Below are 12,983 nucleotides of genomic sequence, written 5' to 3' on the forward strand. Positions count from 1 at the left end.
AGAGGGAGCTGCTATTCGCCAAGCGCAACACGAGTTTGCCGCGTTGAGTGTGGCGAATCCCAGCAGTGGAATACATACAGATCAAAGACGCACCAGGATGAAATTGTACGATTGGACACGGCTTCACGTTTACCCATCTACTGCTTCTACAGTGGCAACGCGTATTTGTTATTCAGTACGAAGCAAACACGGCAGTCAAAGGCACACACACACACACACGCACACACACGCACAAAAAGGCTTACTGTAGAGGAATACATACCGAAAGAAAAAAATGCACCATATAGATCATACTGATAGCGAAACGATGATGGTGTGTCGTTGTTAGAGCCAAGCCCAGAGACTGCACACGTACACGCGTAAAAAAGAAACACCAAACACAGGGAAAACGACAAAAAAAATACTTCACCCGGACTCACACGCTCATCCCCAGCACGTCGTTACTACATTCCCACTCACTCATAATGTCTACCCCTCCCCCATCCGCTTTTCTTCGCCCAGACAATCCCCACTCATTACTATTACTGCTACCACTCCTGCTGCAGCAGCAACACCACGGGTTTCTCCAGCGCTTTCCACTCGGCCATCTCCTCCTGCGCGAGCAGTCGTCGCGCGCGACGCTCGTGCGACTCCAGCAGCAGCAGCTNTACCCGCTCCTTCTGCGCGCGCTGCTTCGCCTCCCGCACCACGCCCCTGCCGTACGCAAGGGCGTCGCTCGTGTCGGTGAAGATGCCGCAGCGCACACGCTTGTTGTCGCACCCCTGGGCCTCCGCGCTCAGCCGGCAGCCACGCGCGAATGCCGTTGTTGGCGTCGGCAGCGGGATGATGTACGTGGTCAGCGCGGCGAGGTCGTCGGGAACACGCACGCACGCGAGGTCGAGCGGCGGCACAAAGGACGGCGGCGGTGGTGCACGCTCAAAGGGGCCGCACCAGAAGATGTCGAAGCACCACAATGTGTCCTCATCACCTGTCTCATCATCATCCACCTCGTCCAGATCATCCACCTCATTGTTGCTGCTGTTTTCCTCCCTGTTGTTGTTGGTAATGTTGATCGTGGTGGTGGTGGTGGAGTTGCTGTAATTCCTGGTGCAGCTGCTGGCGTCGCTGTGACGATGCGCGAGGTGATTGTACGATGACACGTCGGGGCTTCGCTCCGTCACCATGGTCTCGCTGGGGGTAAGCCCGATGCTCGCCCCGTACCCAACGTTCGACTCCGCACAGGGGGACATTTTTGTCAGTATCGTGGTGCCGGTTTCGTGCTGCACCTGATGCAAACGTCGTTTTTCCAGCACGCTTCGCATACATTCGAGCACTGCAGCGCATGGGCTCATTTTTGCCTCGTCATCCTTCTCAGGACAGAGCGGGGGAGATGAATTGGCACTAGGGTTTCTGGGAGTGGACAACACAAGTTGCTCCTGCTCCTGATGCTGCTGTGGTGGTGGTGTCTGTTGAGATTTTCGCCGCTCCCCTGGTTCTCCTGGTTGTTCTTGTTTAGTGTCCGTAGCCTCCGACTTCTCCTGTATGGTCTTCACTCGGTTGCGGCGGCGGTCGCGCTCTCGGAGAATGGTGAGGCACAGCTGACTGACTTGACGCGTAAAGGGCGCCGCAGGTGCTGCTGCTGCTGGAGTAATAGTAGTGGGGACAGAGGGAGATGAAATAAGACCCGCGGCGTACGTGCACGCGAAAGTAGACGGCCTCCGGTGATTCTGCTGATATTTCTCCCGTGCTACTCTTAACAGTGGGTGGTGCTTCATGGTCGATTTGCTTTCACCCGCAGGTGTCCCGTCAGCATGATCAGCCCCAGAAGTCATCCGCGTGCCGTCGATGACTCTTCGCTTATTGACCACTGATGTATCGTTTCGGCCAGGGCGCACATCGATTTTTGTATCATACATCGTGCTGAGTGTCCTGGAAAAACACGATTCCTCACCAGGCTTGCGTGAAGCCAAGGAAGGCATCACATGGAAGCTCATATTCCTACGGCTCATGAGCCTAATGAAGGGTTTTTGTCCGGAGCTGCCGACAGCGGCACCAACGTAACTGCAGCAACCCGGCACGGTAGGAAGAGCATCCTCCCCTCGTGCCACTACTGATGCCCCTGGTGTGCTCCGCAGCACCCATTGATGTGGCTGTTGTTGTTGTTGTTGTTTTGGGGCCTTTTGTTGCTTTTGGCGCCGTGATCCAGGTGATATACCAATCGCCTTGTCTAAAGGAGAAAGGTTCTTGCTTAACGCAGCACTATCCCTCGAAATTCCACGAAGACTATCACCACATCCGCCCACAATGTGTGAAGAGTCCTCGCTGAGGGATAATTGCCTTCTCAGTGTAGGTTCTACCCTATCATGTCGTTTCGCCTTGGTGCTTTTAGTCGTGGTGTTGGCCTCTGCAGTGAATGCATAGCCCCTGATGCTGAGAGGATCCAACGCAGGCGCCAACATTTTTGTCTTCTTCGCCGCGATGCCCGACTGCTGCAGGTTAACTCCCGTCTGTCGGCGCAGCGATCGGGTCTTACCCGCAGCACCAGCAGCAGCAGAAGAAGAAGAAACACCCTTCGAAGGGGACACCACCGGGGAAGCTTGGCCGCTGATGGTGCTACACGTACTAGGTTTATTTCCCGACTTTAAGGCTTCAGTCAACAATGATGTACTTGACTTTACACGACACCCGCCCCGAGACAGCAGCAGCCCATTCTCCGAACTGGCCGCACTGCTTCCAAGTTGCAGAGAATGCGCGAGTGGTGACGTGGACGTGCTGCTCGTCGCTCTAGCCGCAACGGCAACAGCAGCAATGGGGGTGGATAATGCTGCTGGTGCTGGCTTGGTGCGGGTTGATATCGGCTTCATTGGCAACGGCGCCTTCAGCGGGCGCATTTCACGCCACACCTCCGCGAGTGTGATGTATCGTTTTTCGCTTTTCATGGAGAATACTACTTGCAACTGCTGTTTTATGTACTACTGATAAGCGCTTCAACAAACAGACGTGTCTGGCTGCCCCTGTGGGCAGCTCGCTTCCCTTACACGCACTCAGAAGTGCAGCACTGGTGAAGAGAGAAGGGGGGAGATACACACGGGCAGCATCCATGACAGCACGTGAGGGGGGAGGACAACAACATGTGGTGGCCAGAAGCCACAGCAGCAAGAGCGAGAATAGCACAACAGCCATCTACGGGTCAGAGGGGAGAAAGCAAAAAAAAAACACTTTTTTGTTGATTTATTTCATCGTTTGTCTCCCTTCATCATCGTTTTCCCTTTCGTGGGATGGGGGCGTTGGTGCTCAAAGTGGGCAGCCCCCTCACACTCACTTTCCCTCACATATAGCGGAGGGAGCAGGCGCACGAGACTGTAGCAGAATCGCACCACAGGCATATATATATATATATATATATGTATATGTGTTACTTTTTTGACGCATGTCGCAGTTAGAAGAAGCAGCAGCAGCATCACGCGGCATGCATGCGTGTGTGTGTGTGTGTGTGTGTGGATAAAATGAAAGACGCACGGAGTCTCCGCGATTGTCCACCAATTGCCCTCCATCCACCGCACGCATGCACCTACACAGACGCTCTGTCTTCAACGATATTTCGTACGTTTTCGCTCATTAGATCAGAATCGCATCAAGCAGGCTGAGAAGCTCACACATACACACACAGAGGAAGACATACATACAACTGGAAACACGAGACACGATACATCACGGCAACTAGTGAAAGAAGTTGTTCGGTTCCCCTCTTTTACTTACGCGTCGCTGAGAGGGTGAGGAAATGTCAAGCGCCGCATGTTCTCGCTGGCTAAACTTGTTTGTTGGGTTGTTGTTTTTTTCTCCTCTGTGTGATTTTGGTTCCGCGCCACAGGTAGTTGAACTCCTTATATGTAAGCACATATATCTACGGAGGTACACGTGTCGGCTTCCATGGGCGCCACAGAGTCACTACGCGATCAGTTCTGTTTTTTTTTTTTTGGTTTCGCACAGCTTAGCTTTCTTCCTACTTGGTTTGTGCATCCCCCGTCACGCACTGTCAATATATATATATATATATATGTGCCTGGCGGTGAAAGCCATAAGCAGCATGAGTAGTAATAGTAATAGTAGCTGAAGAAGTGGGATCAGCGCCGTTCAATCAAGAATACACTGCAGTTATCCATGCCGATTCCCTCATCGTTGTCGCTCGGCGCCACGCATTGCGCAAAGACACCAGCCGCCGAGGTGAGCAGCAGCGCATCCACCGACGCGGTGTCTACTGTTGGTGTTGTTTCCGACTCTACCGCGGTCCTGTGGTGCAGCTCAGCCTCCATCTCCTTCGCGCGCAGCACCGCCTCCGTGGCGGAGGCCGCTACATCCAGGTCGTTCGGTGTGTTGACGATCGCGTGGTGGATCTGATGCAGCGTCGCGCTATCCCACACGCCGTCACAGGCCGCAATAACGCCCCAGCGCGCCGTCTCATCCGACGACGGCACCGGCATGATGGTGACATCCGGCACCGCAATGACAGCCTGTTCGCGCGGTCCCTTGCCGCCGCACTGCTTAAAGTCGTAGTCGCCGAGGGCGCGCGGCACCGCCAGAAGCCCCTCAATGCGCTGTGCGCTGATCGCGTAGCCGGCGGCGCGGATACGGGCCTCCTCCGCCGGGTCACTGATGCGGTGCGTGGTGCTGATGCGGCGGATGCTCTGCGGCGTGTAAAAGGCGGCGCCGCTGTCACCGACGTTGGCGCATAGGATGAAGTTCGTCGTGATGCCGACGACGCAGGCGGTGCACCCGGTGCTGTGGTAGTCGCCGCGCAGTCCCTCCAGTGAGAAGCGCAGGTCGTCGTCAAGTGAGAGCAGCGCGTCCTCCATGATGCTGGCGAAGTAAACCCGTAGCATCTCCATTTCCTGCCGCGACACGATCGGTGAGGCGTTGCCGCGCGCTCGGCAGCCGGAAGTAGTGGAGGGTGGTGCATGGGAGTTGCTGCACGCCACACCAGCGCCCTGTAGAGAGGCCACATGCATCGGGCTCACGTCCCTCTCCACAGCAGCGGCAAGAGTAATAGGTGGTGCTGCTGCCGTTGCCAGGAGGGTGGGTTGGGTGGAGCTCGTGGCGAATTTGGCGCTGCTCTCTATGTGGCGCAGCAGCGCCTCGGTGGTGATGCCGTTCTCCAGCACGCTACTATCACCCTCATCGTTTGTATTGTTGTTGTTGTTGTTGTTGTTGTTGTTGTTGTTGTTGTGGCCATCTTCTTGACTGCATGGGTAGTTTCCAGCACCGTCTCGGGTCGCCCTCGGCGCTGAGGACTCTACGTCGAGGTGGAAGAGTAGTGCGCGGGCCCGTACGTCGTCGTGCCGCGCGGATGCGACCGCCTTGCGGAGGTGTGCCTCGAAGCGGCAGGCGGCGAGTTTCGCCACCGCGTCCCCGCCGTGGCCATCAAACACGCAAAACACCGCCATTGCGATTGTCTCTGGCTGCGCACCCTCGTCCGCCACTCCTCCTTTGCCTCCTCCTCCTCCTCCTCCCAAGCCTGCTTCTGTTAGTGGCACTGCTGTGGAAAGTGCGGGTATGTTGATAACGAAGGCGGCCTCGGCGTCCTCCTGCGTGGAGCGCCAGCCCTGCACCTTCGCTCCGAGCGAGACCAACTTTGGCACCGCCTCGCCGACCCGCACCACCTCGCTCTCCTGCATCAGGCTCACAACGTCACGCTGCAGTGCGTGTGCCATGGGGGACCCGCTGCAACCGCCGGTTGGACTTCCTTGATCACTCACACTATTATTTCCGCGCTCACGCATGGAGTTGAGAGGCAGGTTCACCGGCGAGAGAGCGACAGACTGAGCTGATAACATCTGCCCAATAGGGCTGGCGGTTAAACTGAGACTCACGTGATCCCGCGGCGGCGAGGCCTGCTGGCTTGAAGCGTAGAAGCGCGGCTGTGGCTTCTTCAGTTGCACGTCGTAGCCGACGCACGAGATATTGCGCACCGCTTCGTTCAGGTATGTCCCGCGCGTGAGGGCGAGCTGATCCACCAGCGGGTCGTACACCTCTGTGTGCCTCCACGTGAAGCAACTGCATTTCTCACACCAGAATATGCGGTCAAAGCTCGTCATGATGTCGAGCAGGTTGAGAAACAGCGTGCACTCCGCTTCACACGACCTGTAGTGCTGTGTAACGTGCGACGGGCACGTCGACTTGAGGCAGTGCAGGCAGAGGAAAGCAGCGGGGCGGCGGTTGCAGTACATGCAGTGGTGGTAGAGCTGGTGCGCATGATACCTGCTGTAGTCGACCCCGCGTACATCCTTCGTGATGAAATCCCGGCTGCACGAACACAGCGAATGATCCCCACCGTCATCCGCCAGGTTGCTGTTGTTGTTATTGGTTTGGTTGCCGCTGCTGCTGGTCGTCGGCGGGCTGATATACTTCCTTACCTCCTCGCTGGCGGAGACAAGCACGACGACCCCCTCTACGTCGAAGAGGAGGCGCGCGGCAACTTTGCAGTCAATCGTCGGATCCTCGTCCGCCGGGTCCGTCGGGTACGCTGGTGAAATGCTGCCGAATGTGAAGGTGTCGTCGCTCTCGTTGTTGGTCTGTCCAGCCTCCGCTATGCGTTTGACTGTACCACTATGCGTCGCCGCCGTTGTAGCAGCACAAGTGCCGGTATCGCTGTTGTTGCTGTCGTCGCCAAAGGAGCCTACTTCACCGTGCACGGCGCAAATACTACTCAACATAACCTCCATCGCCGTCCGCCCATCCTCGAGCAGCTCGTAGCGTGGCAGAAACACGTGCTCCTCCGTCTCCACCACTCCAATCGTGCGCAGCGAGGAAGCGAGATAGTCGTCGCTGTCACTGAAAATGTCGTTGGGTACACTATCCCCGCGCATCTCACGCGTGGTGTCCTCGTCGAGATGTCCTTGGCATGTGAGGTTTGTGACGGGTACCAGCCGCTGAATATTATGCCGCTTCATCATAGAGAAGTAAAGGCTCGAGAAACTACTCTTGCGTCGATTCTCATGCGTTGCAGCAAACGTGGTGGAGCTCATCTCGCCAGGCTGTGTGCGGCCCAGTGAGGACTCCATACAGTGCACCTGTGACACAGGAGTTGCTGTTTTGGAGCCTTCATCTATGCGCTGTATCATCTGCGCAAAGCTGTCCATGACACTCGTTGTGGTTGTGGTTGTGGGTGTTGTCTGCGTCATCGGCAAGGCGGCATCGCACGCCAGCGGGGTGGGTGACCATGGTGTTAAGGGTGTGGGCCGCTTCAGCATCTTATCGCGCTCACGCCGCTCACTATTCTTCTTGGTACAACGGCTACAAACCACACCGGGAAGGTGCCCTGCGGTACAGGCTGTGCGTGAGCCGGTGTGCTGTGTCACGAAGCGCGGGAGGCCGATGTCCTCTTCTCTCACCTGGGTGTAACTATTGCTGCTGCCACCGCCTTCACCGCCGTCATTGTCACCGCTGCACGGCTCGCACGTCGTGTTGCACGGTGCTGGTGGTGAAAGTGGGTTGGGGCGCTCCTGATGCTCGCGGCTCGGGGAGACGGCGTCGCCCTTGTTGTGTTGGTGCCGCGGCGCCCCTCCGACAAGGAACGTTGATAACGATGGCGTGTACGGCTTCCACGGCGGTGTACATTGTCTTTGTTTTCTCTCGTGCTGCTGCTTTTGTGGGGCTCTTTCCGTCTGCGACCCGGTCCCAGAACCGTGCGTATGCGTCGACAGTGTGGGCTTCTTCTCCGCCTTCCCACACTCGTCCAACGAGGCGCTTGAGCTGTTGCGGCTGCCTTGCATTTTTTGTCGGGTCCTGCTAAGATGAACTCTGGAACCACCTGCGGGGCTCTTGGTGCTGCCGGCGGCCGCAGAACGCTGCGCCTGCCCCTGACGGAAGACGCGCTGTCGTGTGTGCGCACTTCTCTCCCCTGTAAGCGATGACTCCATGGAACTGCTGGAGATGGATGGCGGCCACGTGCTGTTGAAGGAGGTATTCAGAATGTTCAGTGTTGGCGTGCTACGGGCAAGTTGTTGCTGCTGCTGCTGCTCCGCCAGGCCGGCACTGGGGCTGCGCGCAGATTCTATTTGGGAAACCACGCTTCGCGGGGGAGGCTGCGGCCAACTACGGTCAGTAGTCATGGCCGGCGAAGTGGTGGAGGCGCGCATCCGCGTAAGTGGATTCATGTGATAGGGTGCTGGCTGATTCATGCTTGACCGCTGCCGTTCCTTGAAGGAGGGTCTAGATTTTGTCGCCGTTCCCATAGGCGGTGTAGAGGTCGCCTGGCGCTGTATCGGTGAAGATACGTATTTCGGAATCTTGGGTGACGGCGAGGACGTCCGGCGTGTTGTGTCTGCGAAATCACTGACTGGCATGCCGCCCTCCACCCTGATGGTGCCAGTGCCGCTGAAGGTGGTATTGCTATTGCTGTGATTGGTGACAGAATGGTTGAAGCTGATGGTCCCTTGCACAAAGCGATTGCGCCTGAACGCAACACACGGTGATACCGGCCCAGGGGACATCTCCTTTAGCAAGGCACCTTGTCCATTTCGTTCTTGCTGCGGCTGCTGTTGTTGCTGCTTCTCCTTCTGCTCGCCAAGCCGTAGCCGCTGCTTGAACGACATCTTCATCTCCTTCTGTGGTTGCTGCGGCTGCGGCTGTTGTTGTTGTTGTTGTTGTTGTTCTTTCTCCTTCCGCCGCGAGGCTCTATCCGGTGTGATGGGAAGCGGCGGTGGTGCCCGCGTCGACGGCGAGGCCGTGCCACTGCGACTAGAAGAGATGTGCGAGAGCGCCACCGGTGACATGTACCGCGGTGGCATCAGCGGCAGCGACAGAAAAACGGAATGCGTTGAGTCGCCCGGCAGCGGATCCGCTCGTGACGATCTGCTGGTGTGGGGCGAGGGCGCGCTTAGTGGTGGGAATCTGCGTGGCGAAACGCCTCCCACATCCACACCACCTACCATGTTGCTGCTGCTACTATCGATGGAGCACTTATAGGCATCGTTGCTCGATGCCGGCGTTTGTTTGCAATAGTGCATGAATCCGCCACCAGCGCTGCTTCTATGCTGTTACTGTTGTTTTCTCTCACTGTATCACACTCCACGTACCCACCCCACACAGTATACACGTGTGCGTATATGTATGTGTGGACCTTCTGTTGGAATCACTACTAGTGTACGATGCACGGGCACTACACACACCAACACCGCTAAGCTCCCTTCCTGTTGATCGCCACACCACTGAATACGGGGAGTGCGGCGCAGACGGATAGGTAGAAGGTGCCAAGGAACAAACGAACACAAACGAAGGGGGGAAACTAGCCGCGACAACAACAGAAGTAAATAGNGGCGCAGACGGATAGGTAGAAGGTGCCAAGGAACAAACGAACACAAACGAAGGGGGGAAACTAGCCGCGACAACAACAGAAGTAAATAGGAAGGAAGTCTAAATTTCCTCTTTCCCTCCACTTACTATTGGCTATGTGTGTGTCTGTGTGTATGTATGTACAGCGTCTGCCTACTCTTGTTGCTACCCGCTGCTATGATGTGGGTGAAATATGTGTGGTGCTGCACCGACGGGGCGAATACCTGGGGCGGCGCTCTGTGTTGGCTCCAGCCTTCCCCCGCCACGCGTACACACGGGTGAGCGGCTTCCTATACTATCAGCACTAACGCAGCAACAGAAGCGGCAGCGGCAACAGCAGCAGAAAGAGAGATGGAGGGAAGAGAAGATTTGAGGCGACAAGTGTAATGGGACAGAGATGGAGGGAGTGAAAGGGAGAGGGGGTGTAGTGCACAAGGGCCTCATGCGGCGAGGCCGCAGCTCCCAGAAAGAACAAAAACACACGCATAAAGAGTGACGGCTAAGAGGAGTGCATCGACTGCGTTGCCGTCAATGAACGTTCGCAACGTGTCAATGCACACAGACGCATGCACACACATTGAAGATGCCGGGTAGCGAGAAAAGGCTAAAATAGGTAAGAATGCAAGAAAATAGGAGACGTATGTGAGTCATGTCAGCGGACACACCATCATCGCCACTACTGCTTGCGACGCCACCATCACAGAATGGTATTGCTCTCCGACCATCCCCTTCTGTGCATGCGTGTGTGTGTGTGTGTGTGTGTGTGTGTGTGTGTTTCCTTTCGCACGATCACTTAATTCCTTCAGCATCACGCAACAGTCATTAGCACCGGCTTGTATATATGTGTATGCATACGTGACACATACAGGACTTCTACACATCGGCCACATACTTCCTTTACCATTTTGCTTCGTCATTGCCTTTGTCGCCTGCTTGTCTTGTAGATCACCAGGGGAGATGTCTTCTGGGGGGGTGTATCCCCCTCCAGCTGCTGCTGCTGTTGTTGAGCAGCAGTGCCGCCCAGCTCCTTTTCGTCCCCATCTACCGCTTCCAGTTATGAAGGCGACGCTGCTACTTCTGGAGACGGCTTTGTGCTGCTATCAAATACCCCAAACTCCCGGCTCATCGGGTCACTCGGGTCGTACGGCTGGTCGAGCTGCGCGATCTTCGTGCTCTCCTGCAGGAAGCGCTTGTCGAAGTATCGCAGTTCGCTGCGCTTCACGTCCGGCACAAACTCTGGCTTAATCTCGCGCCGAAGCAGCATGTCGAAGTCGAGGCCGCTGAAGAATGGGTGCGCACGGAACTCTGCGCCACTCGTCATGCGCTTCGCTGGGTCCTTCTCGAGCAGCCGCTGCAGCAGCGCCTTGAGCTCCGGGGAGAAGTGCGGCGGGAAGACAAGCGGCTTGTGCAGAATCATGTCGTACATCTCCGCCACGTTCTGCGAGTAGAAGGGCGGCAGACCGTGCACCATCTCGTAGAGGAACACGCCGAGGCTCCACCAGTCGACCGCCGTCGTGTGGCCGGACTTCTGCACGAGTTCCGGCGCCATGTACTCGGGCGTGCCGCAGAAGGTGTGCGTACGCGCGTCGTCGGCGAGCTCGCGCTTCGCCAGGCCGAAGTCCGTCAGCACGACGTGGCCGTCGCGGTCGAGCACCAGGTTCTCCGGCTTCAGGTCGCGGTACAGCACGTTTCTGCTGTGGATGTAGTCCACCGCCATGCCGATCTCCGCGGCGTAGAAGCGCGCGCGCTGCTCGCTGAAGCGCTTGCAGCGCTGCAGGTGGAAGAAGAGCTCGCCGCCGCAGAGGAACTCCAGGACGAGAATGAGATGCCGCCGCGTCTGGAAGGCGTAGTGCATCTTCACCACAAAGGGGTGCGCGATCTCGCTCAGGATCAGCTTCTCCGCGTTGGTGTGCGACACCATCTTGTGCTGCACGACCTGCTGCTTGTCGAGGATCTTCATGGCGTATATGTTGCCGGTTGCCTTGTGCCGCACCCGCATCACGCGCCCGAAGCTGCCGAGACCAACGACAGTGAGCAGCTCGAAGTCGTGCACCGACACGTTCTGGTCCTCGTCGGCGCCGCTGCCGGCGTACAGCACCTGCTCCGTGTGCTCCAGGTCATCCTCGTAGTCCTCCTCGCCCTGCTGCAGCCGCGCCCGCGCCACCTGCTCCTTAATCGCCACCACCCACCGCGTCTTCTCCTCGAGGCTCGGCGCTGACAGCACGTAGCCGCGCGGCAGTCGCGGGCCGACGATGCAGAAGGCGTGCGGGTGAATCGCCACGTCCATCACCTTCGCGCCGCTCGCGTCAATGCGTCCGGTGAGAAGAGTACCGCCACCACCAGCAGTGTTGCTGGAAGCGGATAGCTGGTCGCTGACGCAGTTATTGTTACCGCTTTCACCAGCATCGTTCTTCTTCTGCAGCGGCTGGTGGTGACTGAGCGAGAACGGCTCCGCTGCCTCGCCGCTGCCCTTCAACTTGCCGTACATCAGCACCGTCCCACGTAGTTCAAAGTAGCGCGAGTGGAACTTCTCACCGAAGAACGCGGAGCGCTGGCCAAGCTTTAGCAGCCACCCCGACATTGCCACCGGCACCTCCGGCACCGCGCAGCGCCGGCACACACGCTGCTTCTCCGTCAGCGACCACTCCGCATAGACACTATGAAAGGCGAGGCAGCTGGCGCACGTCACGTAGCCGCAGCGGCGGCAATGGTGCCGCGTAAAGCGAGCCACCGATGCACCACAGACGTCACACGTCTGCGAAGCCTCGTCCGGCTGCCACAACTTCCCACCGCAGCCCTTCGTCGGGCAGTCCCACCGCTTCGGCGGCAGATCCCTGCGCGGCGCAGCAAACGTCGCTTTGCACTTCGGGCACGTGGGCGTGAAGACACGCCTCGGCGGTTCGCTACCCGATGCCTCCACTGCTATTACTGGCAGTGGTGGAGTGCTATTGCTGTTGCTGTTGTTGATGCTGCTGCCGTCATCACCGGCGGTGCCTATCACGCCGGCGGGGTTCATGCACGCACCGGTTGTGTCGGGCTCCCACAACGGGCACGGTACTGCAGCTCCGCCTCAGACCTGCACGTAGAGAGAGATGGGCAGAGAGTTCCCCCACCACACCTCGACTTTCTCGTTACTTTTTAGTTTTTCCTCGGTGGTTCGATGTCGATAATGTGTTGCCTCCCTCGCACCGATTCCTTCCTTCTGCTTTGTGTGTTGTTTTTGTTGTTGTTGTTGTTGGTTTTCACAGCAGCAGCCGCTGGTGGTGATTATCTGCAGCCTTCGCCGGCTGTGTGTAAGTCTCCCCCGCCTTCCAGTCCCTCCCGCCCTCCCTCCCAGCAGCAGTGCACCTGATGATGGCAGTCCTGGGCAGGCCCTACGCAGCGGCAGAAATAACAACAAGAGAGGAGGAGTGCAGCGCATGGCATCAAGTGAGTGAGTACAGGGATACAGTTAACTCATCTTCTCGTATTGAACAGCCAGAGTGGGGCGAGGGAAGAAAAACGCATACAGCGGCAGCATGGCGTGCCCCTTCTTATTTGCGTCTTGTTTTGATTCATCCCTGATTCTTTGCTGGTTTTGTCTTCCCTGGGTGACGCCAAAGCAAATAAATATATCACCGACGGACAGAGACTGCGCGGAGAGGAGGACAGCCGTGCGGTTGTACGCATCCCTC

The 12,983-nt window shown here is 57.4% G+C and overlaps 3 protein-coding genes across 3 annotated transcripts; all 3 read right to left on the reverse strand.

The window, feature by feature from the left end:
- Positions 1-527: 527 nt before the first annotated feature.
- DQ04_04731000 (hypothetical protein) lies at positions 528-2,918 on the reverse strand (the record flags this gene model as incomplete). Its single annotated transcript, XM_009313756.1, has 1 exon — positions 528-2,918. One exon carries the CDS (start codon positions 2,916-2,918, stop codon positions 528-530), a length of 2,391 nt encoding a protein of 796 aa, XP_009312031.1.
- A 1,185-nt stretch (positions 2,919-4,103) lies between these two features.
- On the reverse strand, positions 4,104-8,984 carry DQ04_04731010 (putative protein phosphatase 2C; the record flags this gene model as incomplete). Its single annotated transcript, XM_009313757.1, has 1 exon — positions 4,104-8,984. The coding sequence occupies one exon, from the start codon at positions 8,982-8,984 to the stop codon at positions 4,104-4,106; it is 4,881 nt and encodes a 1,626-aa protein (XP_009312032.1).
- A 1,379-nt stretch (positions 8,985-10,363) lies between these two features.
- On the reverse strand, positions 10,364-12,325 carry DQ04_04731020 (rac serine-threonine kinase; the record flags this gene model as incomplete). The annotated part of the gene is made up of 1 exon (XM_009313758.1): positions 10,364-12,325. The coding sequence occupies one exon, from the start codon at positions 12,323-12,325 to the stop codon at positions 10,364-10,366; it is 1,962 nt and encodes a 653-aa protein (XP_009312033.1).
- Between the last annotated feature and the right edge of the window lie 658 nt (positions 12,326-12,983).

Source organism: Trypanosoma grayi (assembly GCF_000691245.1).
Source record: "Trypanosoma grayi strain ANR4 Tgr_473_V1, whole genome shotgun sequence".
Classification (NCBI taxonomy): Eukaryota; Euglenozoa; class Kinetoplastea; order Trypanosomatida; family Trypanosomatidae; genus Trypanosoma; species Trypanosoma grayi.